We start from the raw sequence: 19,398 nt of genomic DNA, 5'->3' as shown, positions 1-19,398 counted from the left end.
CCCGCACTGATGGGGTCGCTACTCGCGGGTTTACGGCAAACCCCGCCCGCCGACAAGGCAAGATGGCGGCGCCCAACGGGGCGGACGTAGGGCAAGATGGCAGCGCCCGTGTGGCGAGGAACGGGGCAAGATGGCGGCGTATGGAGCAGCGGGAAGCCTGGCAGGATGGCGGTGTACGGAGGGGCGGGACAAGATGGCGGTGTACGGAGGGGCGGGACAAGATGGCGGTGTACGGAGGGGCGGGACTACGGCAAGATGGTGCCAGCGGGGCGGGACGGGGGCGGGACGCGTTAGGAGGCCGCGGGGAGGCTGGGGACGGCGCGGGAGTATGGAGGACGGCGAGCGGCTCCTGTGAGTAACCGGGACCAGGGAGGGCGACGGGGCGGGGGAGCCTGGGTCCGCATCCCTGACCCCCTCCCTGGTCCTCTGGTGCGGTGAGGGGGGGCAGGCAGTGGGGCCTGCACGGGGGACACTGGTGTGGCACTGGGGATGGTGCTGGGGCGCTGGGGTCCTGTGCTGGGGACACTGGTGTGGCACTGGGGATACGGGTGCTGTGGCATTTGGGTTCTGTACTGGGGACACTGGTGTGGCACTGGGGATACGGGTGCTGTGGCATTAGGGTCCTGTACTGGGGACACTGGTGTGGCACTGGGGATACGGGTGCTGGGGCACTGGGGTCCTGTGCTGGAGACACTGGTGTGGCACTGGGGATGGTGCTGGGGCACTGGGGTCCTGTGCTGGGGACACTGGTGTGGCACTGGGGATACGGGTGCTGTGGCGTTGGGGTCCTGTGCTGGGGACACTGGTGTGGCACTGGGGATATGGGTGCTGTGGCACTGGGGTCCTGTGCTGGGGACACTGGTGTGGCACTGGGGATACGGGTGCTGTGGCACTGGGGTCCTGTGCTGGGGATTCTGGTGTGGAGGTGGGTCATTGGTGAGGCACTAGGAGCACTGATCCTGCCCTGGGATGGGTCAGCCGGGCCACTGGTCCTGCAGTCACTGAAGTGACTGGTCCCACACTGGGTGTTTTGGGCGCTTTGTCCCTGTGGCCCTGGCTGGTCACAGCAGGATGGTGCTGGCCACCCCCCGTGTTTCCTGGGGTCCCATCCCTATGGCAGGCCAGGCTCCAGCACCCCCTCAGCAGAGGCACTGCAGGGGGAGGCTGGGACACGTGGTTGTCACCATGGGCTGCACAGCACAGATAGGAGCTGGGGACATCAGTGGCATGGATGGACCCAAATCTCTCCAGGCGGGAGCAGCTGCTGGCCACGATAACTTAATCTCATGGCCCCCTGGGCTGGGTATTGCCTCCCCCTGTGGAGGCCCCCCCTAGTCCCAAGCAGGAGAGGGCTCTGGACCATGATGGGGAGCATTTGTCACTGCTGGGCACAAGCCCTTTCGTGGGGTCACCAGCCAGGTAGTGGGGATCTGGCAGGGCACTTAGAGCCCTCGTGGGTGACAGCCCACATCTGCTCTTTCATCCACAGCCCCAAGGGTTTCCCCAAGCTGAAGAATGACACGTTCCTGCGAGCAGCACGTGGGGAGGAGACAGAGCACACCCCAGTGTGGTGCATGCGGCAGGCTGGGCGCTACCTGCCTGGTGAGCGGGTGGAGGGGTATGGAGGGGCACAGCAAGGGTGGCCCAGCACACACCCCATAATGCTCGTGCTGGTCCTTTGCAGAGTTTCGGGAGACCCGGGCAGCACAGGATTTCTTTGCCACTTGCCGGAGTCCCAAATTGTGCTGTGAGCTGACACTGCAGGTGAGCATCCTCTGGGGATTCTGTGTGTCCCCTCTTGCCACCCAGAAGGGGTTGGGGAGTAACCTTGGGTCTGGTCACCCCAGGTGGCCCCAGTAAGTTTTGCAGCCCTTGGGGACCCTGCTGCCCATGTGCTTGTCCAGGTCTTCCATGGGGAAGGGTATCCCAGCCCCTCACTGATGCTGCATCTTCCCTTCCACAGCCACTCAGACGATTTCCCTTGGATGCTGCCATCATCTTCTCTGACATCTTGGTGGTACCCCAGGTGAGAGCTATAGGTGGTGGTGGGGAGCAGTGGCTGGGAAAGGGACTGGATTGAGGGCCACCCCATTCCTGCTTCTTCCATTCTTCGCTGTCCCCAGGCACTGGGCATGGAGGTTGTCATGGTCCCTGGCAAAGGACCCACGTTCACAGAGCCCCTGAAGGAGGTGGAGGATCTGCTGAAACTGCGACAGAAGGTGGATGTGACTGCAGAGCTGGGTTACGTCTTCCAGGCCATAACACTGACACGACACAGCCTAGAGGGCAGGGTACCCCTCATCGGCTTCTCTGGGGCGCCTGTAAGTGATGTGGCTCCTCCATGTGGCTTTCCTATCTGGGCTTCTCTGCTCTTTCTTCTGAAGTGACACCAGCCATGACACCCCCAGAGCTGTGGCTGCTAGAGGGGTGTGTACGTAGGGGACAGTCAATGCAGGAGAAGCTGTACCCCAGGCTCTGGGGTGCTCAGAGGTCCTACCTTCAGCACTGTGACCAGCCCCTCCTGTCTTCTTCCATCGCTGTCCTCACTTTACTCCTTCCCACAGTGGACGCTCATGTCCTACATGATCGAAGGTGGTGGCTCCACTACAATGGCCAAGGCCAAGAGCTGGCTCTACCAGCACCCCGAGGCAAGCCACAGACTGCTGCGGCTGCTGGCCGATGTCATCACTGACTACCTGGTGGGGCAGGTGGCTGCTGGAGCGCAGGTGAGTCCTGGGGCATGGGGACAGGGCCAGGCAGGGACTGGGGACAGGAAGCAGAGACCGTCCAGCTTCTGAAAGCAGGAGGAGGGGCTGAGGTGCAGCTCTCCCATGCCCGTTTTCCTGGCAGGCACTCCAGCTATTTGAGTCCCATGCGGGGCACCTGGGCCCGGAGCAGTTCCAGGACTTTGCCCTGCCTTACATCCGAGACATCGCCCAGGGTGTCAAGAGCAAGCTGAAGGAGGAGGCGCTGCCCCTGGTGCCCATGGTGAGTTGGGGCTGCCTGGATTGACCCTGACATCTGGGGGCTGCCGGACATGGCGCAACCCTTGGTACCTGTCTGACCCACAGCAGAGTTACTGCCTGTCTCCTCCCTCTCCAGATCATCTTTGCAAAGGATGCACACTATGCACTGCGTGACCTGGCCCATGCTGGTTACGAGGTGGTTGGTCTCGACTGGACCATCCGGCCCCAGGAAGCTCGGTAAGACTGTGGCAACGCACTCAGGTGCCTGGGCAGCACCTTAGGCTGGGTGTACCCTCACTTCTTCCTCTGACCTGAGTCATCCCAGGCTTGGAGAGTGCTGGTCCAGCAGTGGGGATAGTTGGGCCCCCATGCTACGTGATGCTCATAGCAAACAGGGGCTAGACTGAGCACTCCTAAAGTGTGCTGAGGTGGGGGCTGCAGGCACCTGGCTGCTCCCAGTCTCTGTACCACATGCAACAACTCACCTGCTTCCTCTTTGCTGCAGTGCACAGATAGGGAAAGATGTCACCCTGCAAGGAAACCTAGATCCCTGTGCTCTCTATGCACCCAAGGTAAGCTGTGGCCACTGCCAGCAACTGGGCTAGTTCTAGCCTGTGTTAAAGGCCTCCTGTCTCAGTTTCCCCACCTGCATTGCTGGCTCGTGTCCCAGCAGTCCCCCAGGCTGGCTGGTGACTGGTGGGATTGATGAATGGTTTCCTACTGTGCCTACAGGAGAAGATTGGTGAGCTGGTGAAGAAGATGCTGGAGGGTTTTGGGACGCAACGCTACATTGCCAACCTGGGCCATGGCCTCTACCCTGACATGAGCCCTGAGCACGTGGGTGCCTTTGTGGAGGCTGTGCATGCTCATTCCCGCCACATCAACAAACACAGCTGAGCCTGGGGACAGGACTCTGATTTGGGCACAGTCGCCTCAAGTAGCGTGTTGTCACAGGGCTGGCTCCAGGCTGGGCTGCAGTATTAAACCAGCACCTTCTCCACAGCAGCCGTGTGGCTCTGGCTGGGGGGATGGGAATTGGACAGCCCTGGAGGAGAGGGGCAGTGATGGCAGCCTGGCAGTGGGGCATGTGAAGTCAGGGGGAGCCCCTGAGCCGTGTCCTGCAGGTCAGAATGGGGAAACTGGGATGATAGCAAAGTAGGGGGGGGATGCCTGTCCTGGCCAGGCTGCACAGTATTGTGCCAAGGGGTGGCAAGAGAGGGTGTGAACCCAGAGCACAATAGGCATCTCTTGGCACTATGGATGCACTCAGCTCTGACAGGGGAGGGGAGCTGCCTGAGGCTGGGAGCTGGGCGCTCATAACGCACCACTGCCACAGGCTTGACATAAGCAATGCCGCTGTACTGCTCATGTGGGAATAGGCAACATGGCATTAAACCAGGGCATCATTTAGTGGGTGGGAGACCCATCAGGACTCACCTAGGGGACAGCCAGCCACATGGCAGGAGCCTGCAGACAGTACCACCACCAGCACCCTGCCACACTGGCTGGGATCGCAGCAAAAACACTGTGGCCATAGCACTGCCATAATCCTCCTCCAGCTCCCAGAGACTCTTTGGGACCATCCTGCTGGTCCTGGAGATCTCTTCCCTCCTTATCTGTCTCCTCTGATCCTTGGGCAAAGTCTGCCTGGGGCTCAGCAAACCCTGTGGGAAGCAGCAACCCTGCTGCCAGCACCCAAAACCCCTGAGTTATGATTCCATACCACCCCATCCCACACTGCAGCACACTCACTGCGGTCCAGGCTGTCTGTAGAACGGATCAAGATGTGGCCACCAACACTGCTCTAGCTGGCATGGATGGGGCAGTGTCCCAAGCTGGGCAGGGACCTGCTGACACCCGGCCACCCAGCAAGCATGGTGACCCCTCCAACTTCAGAGAAAGGCAGTAGAGATACAGGCAGTAACGTTCATCCCTTTTATTATTAAACATCAGATGAAGGTCGCACACACACATACACGCACGCAAAACAAAAAAGTAAAAGTAAAGAAAGGAGGAAAAAAAGAGAGAAACAGACTGGTTGAAGACCGCTAGTTTGGTGGCGACACAGACCGAGTACAATTGGTTTCCTGGCCGGACCGCGGACACAAGTCACTTGCCAAAAAAGTAGAAGTCAAACCAGACAGCAGATATCTAGCCCACATTCTCTAACTATAAGTCACCATCCAGACTGGCTCTGCCCCCCCCCAGCCATCCCGACCCACTGGCAAAGAAATGAACCAAAACCAAAGAGCTGCCAGCCCAGGTCTGGAAAGTCTGCCCCTGGCATGGAGCAAAGCCAGGAAGGACCAAGCATTGGCTGCACCACGAAGCTGGGAAGCCAAACAGTGCTTGCTCCTGCTCCCTCCCCAGGAGCCAGCAGCCCTGGTGCCCACCTGCCTGCCCAAGCACCTCGCACCCCTGCGCCCGTGGGAGACGGTGTGTGCGAGGCGATGGGCTCGTGTCCTCCATCCCCAGCATCCATGTGTGTCCGAGCGAGCGTCCCCCGAGCCCCTTCCTTCACTGTCCTCAAGCGCTGGGCTGCTGCTCCTCCTTCCTTCTGTCCATCCACCTGTCCATTCGTCCGTCCCAGGGCTGTGAGTCGACATTCGCCTCCCCCCACACCCTTCTCGCTGCCGACGATGCCGTGGGGACCTGAGAAACGTTCGCGTGCCTCCTCCTCTTTTTGTCTGTGGTTTTTGTTTTGTGTGTTTTTTTAAATAATAGTTATAATAATAATAATAACAATAATAATAATAGCAATAATAAAAATAATCGCCCCAGCCCATGACAATTTCAAGTATCCCCCAAATAAAAGACAGAATTATAAATAATTATAACTTTACAATTTAATAATTGACACATATACTATAATATTTACAGTATCATAAATGCTTTTTTTTTTTTCTTTTTTGTGTTACTTTTAGTAAGCAATCCCTGAGAACAGTTACTTTAACTTGTTTTATTGAAGTATCTTCACAAATAGAGGAGTTTGCATGTCTCGGGCGGGCGGGAGAAGCGCTCTGCAAAGCCATCGCTTTTGGTGACGCATGAGGTTCTAGTGTCGCAGGTTTCTTTGCTCGCTCTTCTTTATTTTTTTCTCTTATTTATTTTGAATTCCCCATGTAAATTTAACGATTTCTGCACTTTGCAACCTTCGGATCCCTCCAGCGACCGCTTCCTTCAGGAAAGAGGTATTAGATTTCCAGGTTAGCTTTTGGTATTGGCAAGGGAGGGCAGGGGGCTGAGTGAACCATCCTTTTTCCCCGTGGTTGCCTTTTGGTTTGTGCCCAAGGAATCTCTGGATCCTCTCAGCGTGTGAAATGGTTAAATCCAAGAAAGGAAATAAAATTAAAAACAGAAAACAAACAAAAGAAAACAAACAAACAAAAAAGAAGAAACAAAAAGACCAGAACAGAGCAGCCTCTGCCGATGGGGGGGAAGGTGATCTCTGCTTTCCTTCCTTCTTCTCTCCCGAGTCCCCTTGCTGTGGCCGGACCCTGCCAGTGAGCATGGCAGGGGCCAGGGCTCACCCAAACCGCTCCCGCACCAGCAGCATCAGTTTTTTCTTGCCTTTATAGATTTGTTTGAGATTGTCAATGAACTGGGCAAACTGTATGTGCCCGTCCTGCGCCAGGAGGAAGGTCTCCCTGGCCTTGCTGAGGAACTCGATGAACTCCCCGTAGTGCCGTGGGCTGATGTGAGTGAGCCGGGAGTGAGTGGTGTTGATGTAGGCGCTTATCGTCGCGTCCAGCAGCTGCCGCAGTGGGGCTTTGTCGGTGGACATCAGCTTTCCCGAGTTCCTGCGGCCGGGAATGCCGGCCAGCCCTGGGGCCGTCATGGTGCAGCGGCGAAGGATGTCCGAGAGCACCGTAGCACAGTGCACGCTCTTCACCACCAGTGGGATGATGGCCGCCAGCTCGTTTTTGCCTAGAGAGTGGCTCAAGGCGCAGGCCCAGAGCACGTCGTTGATGGCTGGGTGCGTGTCCTGGTTGTAGGCCAGGTTGAGATGCGTCATGGCCAGCGAGGCCAGTTTGAACGCCCGGAGCGGGTAGCCCCGGTGCTCCATGTAGCGGGCGATGGTGAAGAGCTGGGTATAGGTCATGCCGGTGGAGGCGGCGTCGATGACGATCTGGTAGGCGGTCTCGAAGGCGATGTGGTCCTTCTCGCAGAGGGTCAGGGCGGAGAGGGCGCAGTTCTGGGGGTCCTTCATGGCACACTGCAGGGCCAGGGTGCGGGCGCAGCTCGCCAGCTCTTCCCGCTGCGGGTAGTCCAGGCTCAGGCGCAGGATGGTGTTGTGGGACATCACTGTGGCTGCCACAATGCTGGTGGCTTCCGTGGGAGTGAACAGCGAGTACCAGCTCTGCAGGATGCTCACCAGGGCCCTCACCCCTGCAAGAAAACACTGGGGTCACAGCACAGCCCTGGAGCCTGGCTCAGATCACAGAGCTCTTCCAAGTCCCAGGACAAAAGCCAGGGCAAAGCAGGGACAGGGCAGAAGGGGACAGGCAGAGGTGGGACCTGTCCCAGCCCTGTACCTGGCCACTGCTGTGGCCCTATCCCTGCCAGCTCTGAGGTGCATCCAGTTACACAGGGTGCTGAGGCGCTGGCACAGGGTGCCCAGAGAAGCTGTGGCTGCCCCATCCCTGGCAGTGTTCAAGGCCAGATTGGACACAGGGAGTTGTAGCAACCTGCTCTAATGGAAGGTGTCCCTGCCCATGGCAGGGGGTTGGAACTGGATGAGCTTTAAGGTCCCTTCCAACCCAAACTGTCCTGTGATTCTATAAGTGGGAGGCCCAAAAGAGCTCAGATGCACAGGGCTATGAATGACCCTAGGGTCCCTCCCATCGCATGCAGGCTGGGTCTCCCTAGCATGGCAAGGCACTCACCCACTTCGGTAGCGCACGTCACCAGCCACCTCACCATCTCCCGCCGCCGCCAGTTGAGGGTGGACAGGGTCATGCGCATCACCTGCAAGGCAAATTCGGGGTGACTGGCTGCCCCACAGGGCACCCAACACAGTGGTGCTCCCCAAAGATCCCTCTGTCCCACCTGGCTACCGGCTCCCCAGTGCAGCCTCGCCTCCACCCAAACTGCATCAGGCACAGGGGCCTCCCAGGCCTGAGCTCCCCTGCTCAGGGAGGAATTGACCCCTTCCACAGAGGACACCCTGCTTGGTGGAAGACCATCACCAGTGCCACTGCCAAAGCACATGGGGGAGAAGGGCCACCAGCATTCCCAGTGCCACCCCATACCTGGAGTCCCAGCTCCAGCGCCACGTTGAGCAGCGTTGTGTCTGAGTTGCTGTCGGCTGGCGTGGCGATCTTGAACGCATCCTGAGCCAGCTTGAAGATCAAGGAGGAAGAGTGGATGTTCTTCTGGATGGCCTCCAGCACCGTGCGTAGGCGCAGCATGTCTCCTGGGTGTAGGCAAGAACAATCAGATGGGCTCAGCCTCCCACCAGCTTCCCCTCTAGCCCCATCTCCTGCCTGCACCGAGTGGTTAAACAACCCCTTCAGCCCCTCTGGACACCCATGCGGAGGGATGCACAGGGATGCTGGATCAAGCCCTGCAGTCCAACAGCAAAATGAAGTGTCCTCCCCGGGAGGTGACACATCTTACAGCACCCATCCTCGCTCAAGAACATCCTCTCACAGAGAGAACAAACAAGCCTGAGTGATCCCAGACACATCCTGGAGCATTAGCAGACGTTTCCAGGCACCTGGATGTTCTACCCTGGGTTCGACAGCTGTAAAGCAGACTCTTCCCAACAAAGGAGGGGTTTGGGGAGATGCCCAGTGCTGAACGGCTGCAGAAAGGTCATTCTTCATTTAGAAACAGTAAAAAGAAGAAAAGCTGCTTCCTGTACACATACTGTCTTGATCAGGAAGTCCCTTCCCTCTGCAAAGCTATCAAAGGCTGGGCCAGGGCCACCCAGGTACACTGTGGCTTGGTCCTGGATGTCCCAGGTCAGATACACAGCTCTCACAACTGAGAGAGGCTGAGGTACCCCCAAAGAAGGGGGTTCCTGGCACAACACTCAGTGATGTTGTGGGTCTCCTGTCACTGGAAGCCATGGGTGCTACAAGGGTATGTGACGGCATTGGGAAATGGGCAGGATCTTGGAAGAGGGACCCATCAAGGCATATTAGTATCATGATGCTGTATCTGGCCTGGGAAATCCTCCTGTCAGACCCTGTGGGACATAGAGTGTGGAAAGGGACCTTTGGCATGGCTGCAGACCAGAGATACCAACAAGTCATATTAGGTCTCTCTGCTTTGTTCCAGGTTCATGTTTCTACTCTCATAGCTCTAAATTAAGCAGATGAACCTTACACAAAGAAAACCAAGTAACACACAACAGTCTGAAGGACCCAGTGCTGCACCTGGGTACACAGAGACATCTTGGGTGACAAACAGCTAAAGGTATCTCCTGCCACCCACAGCAGCCACTTGCCTCCCTAAAATAGCTTGTGGGGGCATAGGCAAGAGAGGCCTTGAGGACACAGGGACATGCCGTGGTGGGGGACACCTGGAGAAGGGGATGGTGGGAAAAAACAGATGCAATCCAACAGCCCTACACCCCTGGCATAAAAACCTCGTTTGCTGTTAGGCACTGGAAGGGTAGAAGAAACTAAAGGACAAACCAGGTACAAGCTCTCCATCAGGACATCAGCCCTGGAAAAGCAGCAATGAGGAAGAAGATGCTAAGGCAGTGAGCCTGGATGTTTAATGAAAAGCCTGTGCTTGCCTTCATCATTGTGCCTGGGCAGTGACCGAAGAGGCCTGAGTGAGGAGATGTTTTACGAGTCCCTTGTGGCTGGGACCAAGGTACCCCATCCAGCACAGCTGGCCCCATCTCCTGCCCTGCCGAAAGTCACACATAGTTTGGTGCACAGGGAGGTATTCTCCCTCTTACAACCTGTGTAAGATCATTACTACAGGGTAGAAAGAGACAAAGCAGAGGTAAAAGGATAAGCAGCTTCAAACTAAACCATGGCATGAACCTACAACATGCCTGGCAGGACTAGCTGACCTGGCAGCTGACCATGCTGTGGGACAGGAATGGTCCAGCATCACCCAGGGACAGAACCCAGGATCCGCAGCGCTGTGGTTGGCATCCCTGCAGGGTTGCCTGCATCTCCGCAGAGCCTCCTGTCCTGCCCTGCCAGAATATGAGCCTTGGGGCCCTATGGGACAAGAGCGCTGGGGGTCCCAGACTCTGGTGCACTGCTCTGAGGCCAGCTTACTGTGCTCTACGTGGGACAGTGCCAGGGGCACTGAGCTGGACTTTGCCAGTACTCAAGGGATCAGAAGCAGGAGCTCCCTCTTCTCTCCAGGAAAATCCCTTTGATGCTGTTGTGCAGCATTGTCCCATCACCCCTATCCCAGGTTCATGTTCAGATTCAAGGTCCCCACCAACCTTTGGCTGCCGTGAGCATGGTGGAGGCCAGCTCGCACTGCTGCGACTCCAGGTGCCCCAGGGTGAACCAGCGTGGGTACCTGCTGGGGACCACCGAGACCAAGTGATGGGGGTGAGTGACATCGCCGGACGGGGCTGTGGTCTCCAGCACGGGCAACCTGAAGGGCAAACAGGAGAAGGCAACATCAGACCCCAGCTTAGCCCCAGCATCGCCCCCTTCTCCCCAAGGAGCTGGTGAGGTGAGGCAGGGGCTGCCTGCAGCAACACCTTTGAAAGCATCCTGCTGCTGTGCATGCGTGGGGCTCCCGAGGCTGCATGCTCAACACATGGGCATAGCGATCAATCTCAGGCTGACTTGAAAGGAAGAGAATGATCCGTGAAGTGACTTACAAACTTGTAAGGAAAAGTACAAGCCTTAAAAAAAAAACAACCAAAAAGCAAATTCCCTCCTCCCTCCCTGCTCCTTTCATGTCAGAGTGCCCGGCAGAGCCTCTGCCTTTATCATCTGGTTCTTCTTAAAATGCCCAGTTATGATCAGAAGCAGCAGCAGATTTCCCCAGGGCCTCTGCAGACGGGTTAGGTTACCTGCTCTTGTAGGGGATATCTGAAAGCCTGGAAAACCCAGGGGAGAAGGAAGCCTAAGGAAGGGGAGCAGGAGTCTCACACCGCCGGTCATGGTGTCAAAACCATGTTGGCTCTTAAACCCCTGAACTGGTGCTGGTGTCACTAATGTGATGACCAGCCAAGGTGTGCAGGAGGGCATTTGTTCCCTTGGACATGGAGAGCATCCAGCCATCTCTGCTGCCCTTGACTGCAGGCTTGGGGTATAACCATGGGGCAGCAGAAGCCCAACCTTCTCAGCCCAGGTCAGAGACACCTCAACACAGAGAGTCCTGGCTGTGAGCAGGGGACAGGCTCTAACAGATGACAAGGGAACAATGTGCACCCCGTGGACACTCGTTCCTACTCCTGTTTGATGGCCCCAGACACAGCAGAGGCCCTTGGCTACTGGTTGTCCTCCTGAGCAGCTCTTCCCAGGACAGGGGAATTTCCAAATTTCCCTAAGTCTTGGGGAGAGATGGCTCATTTTGCCAAGAAAATGTCACAAGAAAGCTGATGCTCTGAGCTGGAACTTTTAATGGTGTTGGAGGGAGAGGGCTGCTCTGGGGCTGATGGTCCTTCAAAAGCATTGATTCATTTGGGACGTTCAAGCCTGTTCTAGAACCATCCAGCCCCTGCCAAAAAACTGCAGTCCACAGGCTGATGTCTGAGGTGTGTCACACACCAGGGAGGGATGTGGGGCAGCTGTGTCCCCAGGCCCAGAGATGAAACTGGACTTTTATGGAGAAGAGAGTGTGACTGTGCTCTGTGCCTGGCTCTGCGATATCCTGGAGCCAGGGGCAAATCATCTGCCTGTCTGTCCTGGGATAACAGCCTGTGTGACTGGGACCTGCCCAGCAGAGGATGGAGCAGCCTGGGGCAAGGGGCTGGCAAGAGGGCTGGACCAGCAGACCCTTGCAAATCCCTATGGATTGGGCTTGAAAACCAGGAGTCACCCAAATGGAGAGCAGAAGTCTCTTTGCACTGCTGCTGTGCCCAGGTGGACCTATACACTCAAAATCCCAGGGATGGCAAGCCCCAAGCCTTCATCTACTCCATCCCTGCTCTACAGTTGCAAAGCATCCTGGATTCCCATCAGAGCATAGGAGAGAGGCAAAAAGGGGGCAGAGATAGAATCAAACATGCACCAACCTCATGGCCCGCAAAGCCAGCTTGTACGCCAGGTCTGCATCGTGGGGCAGCAGGGCAGAGAACAGGTATTTGGCAAAGGTGTGCATGGGGACGCTCTCACGGTGGATGACTTCTCCCAAGCCGCTGAAGGGACCACCTAGGCAGAAGCAGAGCCCATCAGCCATAACTAGCACAGCAGGATCTGTGTCTGGGGTTTACACCGTTCCAAAGCTTTGAGGATCTGCTCAGCAGCTGCTTGGTGCATTACTCAAGCTGGACCCAGGGCAAAGAGCTGCTCTTTCCTTTTCTTTTTTTTCAGGTCAAAATCCCTCAGAAACCAAGGTCCTGGGCTTAGCACCCTTCTCCATCCTGCCTCTGAGGTGGTATCACTCCAGGGATGTCAGCAAACCCTTGCTTTGCCAGATGATGGGGCAGAGCAACCATCCTACAGACTCAGCGCCTCACCTTCAGAAGCCAGGATGGGGTCAGCCAGGTATAAAAGGGCACCCTGGAGGTGTTACCAATACTCAGTTAAGACACAGAAGCCATCGGGATGGACCAAGCCCCCACCTTCCAGCAGCAAGATGCACTGCTTCCGCAAGGTCTGCACCAGCACGGGGTCCAGCTCCAGGTCCTGCAGCCGGGCAATGATCTGCTCCTCATTGCGGCACACCTTGTCCTGGGCGTAGAGACCTTCAGGCATCACTCTCTGCTGACCCATCCCCATCAGGGCCACCTCTAAGGCCAGGGACAGGTAGGACTCGCCACTGTCTTGGCTGCTGGTCGCAACGGGCACGTGTTGATACACTGGTGGTTTGGAGTCCCCAGCATCTGGAAGAGGGGAAAGAGATGCAGCAGGGTTAGAGAGAAAAACCTCTCAACTTCAGAAGCAAAGACCCACACCTCTCTGCTGCCTGCCTTCAGTCATCCATGATGGATAAAAGCTCCCTGTGGGAGATGTGGGCTTCACCCTCCTTCCTGCTCTCACTAGGAGATGCAGAAGACCTGAGATGTGCAATGGGATCTGACACCAGAGCCTTCCCATGGGCCAGCATGCCTTGGGCCAGCTCTGCTAAGCTGCGCTCCTGCTCTGCTTTGGCTGCAAACCCTCAGGGCCACTAACTCCTGCTCTCTGCACTGCAGCTCTTGTCCTCACTGCTCCTGCAAAGGCACAGAGAGGGGGGGATTCAGAGCCCAGGAGCCCTGAGCCCCAGTCCTAGCCCAGGGTCTGCCCCCCAGGCTCAGTTCAGCAGCAGCCACCAGGAAGGAGCCAGGAGGAGCACTGGGTACCTGAAATTTCAAGGCAGTTTTCCTCTTCTAATCTACAAGCTTCGGTCAGGGTGAGAAAGAGGCAGCCGATGGGGTTCAGTGGGTGGCCTACCCAGCCCTCCAAGTTAGTGATGGTTGTCGCTCCTCGCTGCAGCAGCTCTGCAAAACATGGAACAGAAAGACTGTAAGAGTGAGGAATTTAAAGACAGGTTCTGCACCCACAGGAGTCCCTGAGACCAGAGCGGCCTTTTCTTACCCCATAGCCTGGACTTAGGGACCTCCAGGGCCAACTCTGGCATGGTAGTTCACAAGGGCAAGGAGCAGCCACCATGCACACTGCCAGACATCAGAAGGAGCAGGCACCCAACAATAAAACATGCTCCTAAGGCCCCTTAAGGTGCAATGGCTTGTTCTCTGTACCAGGAGGACATGAGGGACTGCAGAGACCCAAGATGGAGTTTATAAAGTCAGAGTTATGGACTCCTTTGCAATGGTAGCCTGAATGTTTTGGAAACACTAGCAGAAATCTCTCTGGAGATGACAAAGATTCCCAGTGAGTCTCAAAGGCTCCATCTTTTGATGTTCTCAAGCTGCCAAGGTTCAGAAGTCACTGATCACCAGCAGTACTGCAGTAACTGACCCCAGCTCCCTGCCAACTGCAATTGCAACAGGAGAAACACTGGGCTTACCTCCTGGAACAATTTATTCAGCAAATGCAAGGTGGAGGTAACACTCGCAGCCAGTTACTGCAGCTCTTTAATGCAGGCATCACTTGCTGTGCAATCCTTATAGGCAACAAGTCACAGCGACAGTGGGAACACGAACGTCCCTACTCCAGCAGCCTAAAGACAGCACATGGGCCCCTCTGTCCTTAGCATGTGGGTACCAACGCGTTGGCTCAAGCAACCAGATGCATCAGTTTGCCTTTCTAGGGTGTGAGTAATATCATACAGCAGTGCCCAACATCAACCTCTGCTGCTCTGGATGGGGCAGCACTTCTCTCCGAGGTGGAGAAGACATTTTCAACCAACTGAGACACTCCAGCCAGACCTCGTGAGACACTTCTCCCAGAGCTCCACTCATACCTTTCTTCTGGTGCTTATATATCTCCAGCTGCCTTTGCTGCTGCAGTCGCAGGGTGTTGATTATGGCAACAGTTAGTCGGAGAGCTTCTCTGGGATAGCCATGGGAGCGCAGGGCATCCACCCGAGCGCAGGCGGTTGGGACGTGTTCTGCAAGGCAAGGACAAACACAGGGGCATGGCTGAGCCACAGGGGCACAGAAATTCATAGAATGGTCCTGATCAGGGGTGAAAACCTGCTAGCATCAGGCTTCAGGGCATTTTCTTCTTCTGATCTTCCCCAAGCCCCTGCTAAACTCCTGCTCCTTGTCTTGAATTCATCCCTTTCTCTTCCTCCTGGCAGGGATACCTACCAGGAATACTAACAGGACTCCTACCACGTTCAACCCACAGCAGCTACGTCAGTGCCTAAATCCCCACCTCCACAAACCTTATCTAATGGAAGCATTTCCAACACACTACTGCTGCAATATGATGGCTCCGAACCCAGGTTGTGACAACCCTGCCGTTCATTTCTCCTAAAATCCACATGGCTTATGGTGATTTCTCTCACTGCTGTGCACCCAAACACTTCCTGGCGTCTCATCCAACACCTCTCCCAGCTCTCACGGCACAGGTGACGGCTGTGCATCCAGCCCTGCGCTGGGGGCACTGGCAGATTGGAGGTGATGTTTTGAACTGCTTCCTTAACACCTCCATGGGGCACGCTCTGCAGACACCCCGTCTCTTCTGCAGCCCTCCTACCTGGTGTTTTATTATTAGGAACAGTTGCATGACCCCCCCCCCCCCAGACTCAAATTGCTTAAGAATTCATCTGCTCCTGCTGCTCACTGCTCACCTGAAATCTCAAGCAACTGTGAGGAGGATTATGACTGAGTGAGAAATTAGCAGGAGCAGATGACATGACATGCTGCATAACAAGCAGTGAAAATCCCATCTTCTTGCAAAACGTCCTAGCAAGGCGGGGGGGGGGGGGGGGGGGTTAGGGAGCGGGGGAAGGCAAACATGAAGATCTAAAATTGTGGTAAAGGGATAATTTCTATTCCTGGAAGAACTCAGAAAGCTCTGGAAATGCAGACAACCACCCCCACAAATGGGGTTTCCACATCCCAAAGGTCACCCGCAAGAAATACACGAGAAAGAGGTTTCAGAACAGACACATCTGTAAAAGAGCTTCTTGTTGCTCCCTCTATTCATTTGCTAAACGGATGGAATATTCAGCTTCTCGCTGAATTCATCACTGAAGTTGCTGACGAATCACACTCCTCTCCCAGCACCGAGTCCCTGAAGGGGTGCCAAGAAAGCCAGAGCCCAAAATCCCAGCAAATACAACAGAAAAATAACACGCACCAACCAACTGGGCCAAAGGGCTCAGCAGAACCCATATTATGCTAGGGACAGGGCAGCTGGGGCCTCCACATCCCTGCTAGATGGAGTCCATGGAAGCACTAACCTACCACTGCTACCTACAGCTGTGCAGGGAGGAAACCTGCTGCCTGCAGCTACGCAGAACTCTTCCCAGAGTAGAAGTGTCCTCTCCTGCTCCAGCTAAGCTAGCAGCGGTGCTACCAGCAGCCTTCACACGTGTCCTTTTTAACTTATCTCCTGGCCTTACTAGCAACTTAGAGCCAGCTGCTGCAGAAACCACATCTCTGGATGACTTTAAATACTCTCTCCCCTTTGGCTGGGTGATGGCAGATCCTGGCTGCTGGAGCAGATGACAGTGCAGTGATGGGTTCTGAGTAGCCCCATGTCCATATATTCACCTCTTGGGCTGTAGGGATGAGGCATCCAACCTTATAGAGGTCTGGGGGCCTGCATTTCCCATTTTGGGGTCACTCTGAGGACTGACAGCTACACCAAGCACTCACAAGCCCTTCATCTCACTTGTTCTCATCCCAGCCATGTAGCTGTTGAGGGTCTGCATATCTACCCAGGGTCATGACTTTGCAGTAGAGAAGTTGTGTGGATTGAGGTACATGGCCTAAAGATCTACAACACAGGAGGGTACTGGGCTTAACTGGTACAGGGTGCCTTACACATACAAGGCTTAATTGTACTCTCTGCTAATTGCCTTTGAGGGAAGACTAAAGAGAGAGTGAGAGCAGGGAAGAAAAAATCCAGAGGATACAGCTGTGCCCTCCAGACAACTTTCAAGGACTTAATTGTCCAGCCCTGCTGCACTGGAAACAGTGAGAGCTAGCACGGGGACAGCTAATATTGGGAGGATGAAAGAGAACACGATGAACCTGGTCCAAGCTGCCCAAGGGGAACCCAGACTGTAAAGATGTGAGACTTGCTGCAAGGACTGTGGCTGGCGTGTGGGAAAGCATCAAGCTCTTCTGCTCGCCCTATCCTCAGGCTAAGGGCCAGGGAGGTAATTTCAATCTAGGATGCAGAAGCTTTCAAAGAGCCAGGGTACCAAAGCTTTTTTGGTGCTTTGGGTGGCTCTTCTCCACTAGCATCTACCCACCCAGGCCATGCAAGGTTTGGATGCTCACCCAGCCACAGCGGCTGCCCCTGGGAGTTGAAGAGGAGGCTCTCACCCTCCCGCTGGTAGGAGGGAGACACGTAGAAGTCACTGCTGATGATGCGCTGCAAGTGGCTGTCCTGCCAGTGCAGGTCACAGCCCTCGATCGCCCGCGTGAACACGGTTCGTCTGGGCCTGGCCAACGAGTCTGCAAAGAGAAAAGCAATCAGTGCCTTGGTGGGGCAGGGGCAGCCTGTTCCTGCCTCCAGACATGACCCCCTGGGCACAGAAGTGTCTTTACAATGAGAACAAAGCCCCACCGACTCCCACCCCAGACACTGCTAGCTGAGCACAGGGGCTCTGGCTCCTGCACTGCGACAGATTGCCTTTAGATATCTCTGCTGCCCATCCCATCTGATGGAGACTGCTGTCTCCTTAGACAGCACTGCAAAGTAACTTGCTAGAATAGCTGCCTTGATCAGAGAGGTGCGAAAAGAGGCAGGACTGCCCATCTGTTTGCTTTCCAATGATAATCCCCAGTCACATACGAAGCTGACGCCTTGAAATGTGGCAGTGCCTTCCCACCCCTGTGACACTCAGTGCCAAGAGTCAGGACTGGGCTTCCTCAGCGTTATTGCCTTGCATCACTCTCCTGCTCCAGCACAGTCTCCCAGCTTCATTAAACCACAGTGACCCAGATCAGGTTTGATGAGGCTTTAAGCAACCTGGTCTAGTGGAAGGGGGTTGGAACTGGATGAGCTGTAAGGTGCCTTCCAACCCAAACCAGTCTGGGATTCCATGAAACCATGAAGGAAACTACATGAGTGTGTCTCATCTGTCTCCTGGCAATGGGGGGAACCATCACATTCTAGCAACATCTGCAGGCTGTGTGAGAGGGCTGGAAGGGAGGAGATGGCATCGTCTGAAAGCCCACTGTTGCTCTGCAGCAGATGTCTGCTCCTCTGCAGAGCTGCTCTGTAACTTCACTGATGTTTTTGAAGCTATCAAATGCTGGACAACCGTTTCACACTGTCCAGACAGATCAGACAAGTGGTCTGTCAGGAGGAAAAGGCCTGTCTGGAGCAATCCTGCTATTGCTCCAGCCACATCGGATCATGAAAGCCAAACACAGCCAGCAGGCTGCAAAACTGGAAGCCCTAAAGGAGGTGCAATGATGAATGTTAGGTCCTGAAACCCACAAGACAGGCCAAGTTAAAAGCATTCAAGAGTGAAAAACAAAAGGCACTGCTCAAAGCTGATCCAGGGAGGCTGGATAAACACACTAAGGAAACGATGGCAACAAGCAATTAGGCTGAATGCTCTAGGCACCCCAAGGTGGAGAAAAATTAACCAGGTGCTGCTAGGTAGAGAACTAAGCCTGCTCACTTCACCAGGAAGGATTTCAGGAATCAGCTGTTCTCCTTCAGCAATAAAAGAGGCTGGCAGCAATCTGCAGCAGTATTTGCATACACACAAACATTAACCCCGGGACACCTCCAGGATCCATCCTGCTCTCAGTCCCCTGCTTGGAGACACAGGAGCATAGGGACACAGGGATGTCCTCGGCCCATGATTTGGAAACTCCCTGCTTGTCTAAATAAAGTGACCTGCTCAGCCCCGGCAACCTGCCCCGAATGCCACAGTGAATCCTTGGTGGAGCTGGGAACACCAGGGGGGAGTCCCAGGGCTGGCACGGGACATGGAGCAAGGCCAGGTTTAATTTAAGCTGCTCCCAAAGGATGCGCACAGGGAGACACACAGGGACACGGGGTCCTGGCTGTGGCTGGGTTGGCAGGATGGCCACCCACCTGAACCCCTGCTATGGGCCTAATCCCACCCAGGAGAGTGAATTTTCCTTCCTGGCATAGCTGCCATCCTCTCCTCTTCCCACTTTTGCCACACATAACACACCAGAGAGTAATTTCAGCACAGCAGATGGAGGTACAGTAAGAGCAGTTAATTTTCAATTCATTTCCCCTCTTCCTGTTGTGTAAAGTGGACAAGTGGTTAAATTTAAAGGGATCAAATGCTCTGTCAGTGGTTGAGGAAATACTTTGGCATGAAGGAACAACTCCATAACTACGTTGTTTCGTTTGAGCTCTGCACATGAGCTGCATTTAACATTCCTGGCTAACGGCTTATCTACCACCTGAATCACAGCCCATAAGCAAGGCTCAAGGGTTGAGAAAGGGCTGTGCATCATCTCCAACTCTTCACTCCCACATTACAGCCAGGGCTTCCAAGCTCAGCTCCCTTCCAACTCAAGCAGCACAGGTTTTCTGTAGAACTGCATACACAAACTAGACCATAGGGGTCTAAACTCCCCCAAAGTCAAATTGCTTTAGAACTGCCTCTAATTTGATGCTCAAAATAGAGGCAACTTCACCAAGATTCAGCAAAGACCCAAACATTTCCAAGACACGTTTCACATTCCCATGACTCCCAGACACATCATCACAGG

General features: G+C 55.2%; 2 protein-coding genes across 2 annotated transcripts in view; one reads left to right on the top strand and one right to left on the bottom strand.

Moving 5' to 3' along the window:
- The first annotated feature begins 62 nt into the window (after positions 1-62).
- Positions 63-3,968, top strand: UROD (uroporphyrinogen decarboxylase). Its single transcript, XM_061451387.1, is given in 11 exon segments — positions 63-207; positions 210-351; positions 1,490-1,602; positions 1,685-1,764; positions 1,964-2,026; positions 2,124-2,321; positions 2,565-2,726; positions 2,851-2,988; positions 3,103-3,203; positions 3,472-3,538; positions 3,699-3,968. Coding segments are annotated over 11 exon segments (1,374 nt in total). The 3' UTR covers positions 3,864-3,968.
- A 1,826-nt stretch (positions 3,969-5,794) lies between these two features.
- Positions 5,795-19,398, bottom strand: part of ZSWIM5 (zinc finger SWIM-type containing 5) — a 98,479-nt gene continuing 84,875 nt past the window's right edge. Inside the window, exons 6-14 of the mRNA XM_061451383.1 lie at positions 16,969-17,145; positions 14,472-14,618; positions 13,408-13,545; positions 12,688-12,948; positions 12,139-12,274; positions 10,387-10,544; positions 8,219-8,382; positions 7,853-7,934; positions 5,795-7,355 (exon numbers count right to left, since the gene is read on the bottom strand). Of these exons, the coding sequence (XP_061307367.1) occupies positions 6,493-7,355; positions 7,853-7,934; positions 8,219-8,382; positions 10,387-10,544; positions 12,139-12,274; positions 12,688-12,948; positions 13,408-13,545; positions 14,472-14,618; positions 16,969-17,145 (2,126 nt within the window). The 3' untranslated portion in view covers positions 5,795-6,492. The remainder of the gene's footprint in view (positions 7,356-7,852; positions 7,935-8,218; positions 8,383-10,386; positions 10,545-12,138; positions 12,275-12,687; positions 12,949-13,407; positions 13,546-14,471; positions 14,619-16,968; positions 17,146-19,398) is intronic.

The sequence above is a fragment of the Pezoporus flaviventris genome, unplaced genomic scaffold, assembly GCF_033815535.1.
Source record: "Pezoporus flaviventris isolate CSIRO_AGI_PZ_B2104156 unplaced genomic scaffold, CSIRO_AGI_Pfla_v1 ptg000013l, whole genome shotgun sequence".
Taxonomy (NCBI): Eukaryota; Metazoa; Chordata; class Aves; order Psittaciformes; family Psittacidae; genus Pezoporus; species Pezoporus flaviventris.
Note: the sequence above shows the minus strand (reverse complement) of the source record. Positions and strands in the feature narration are given on the sequence as shown.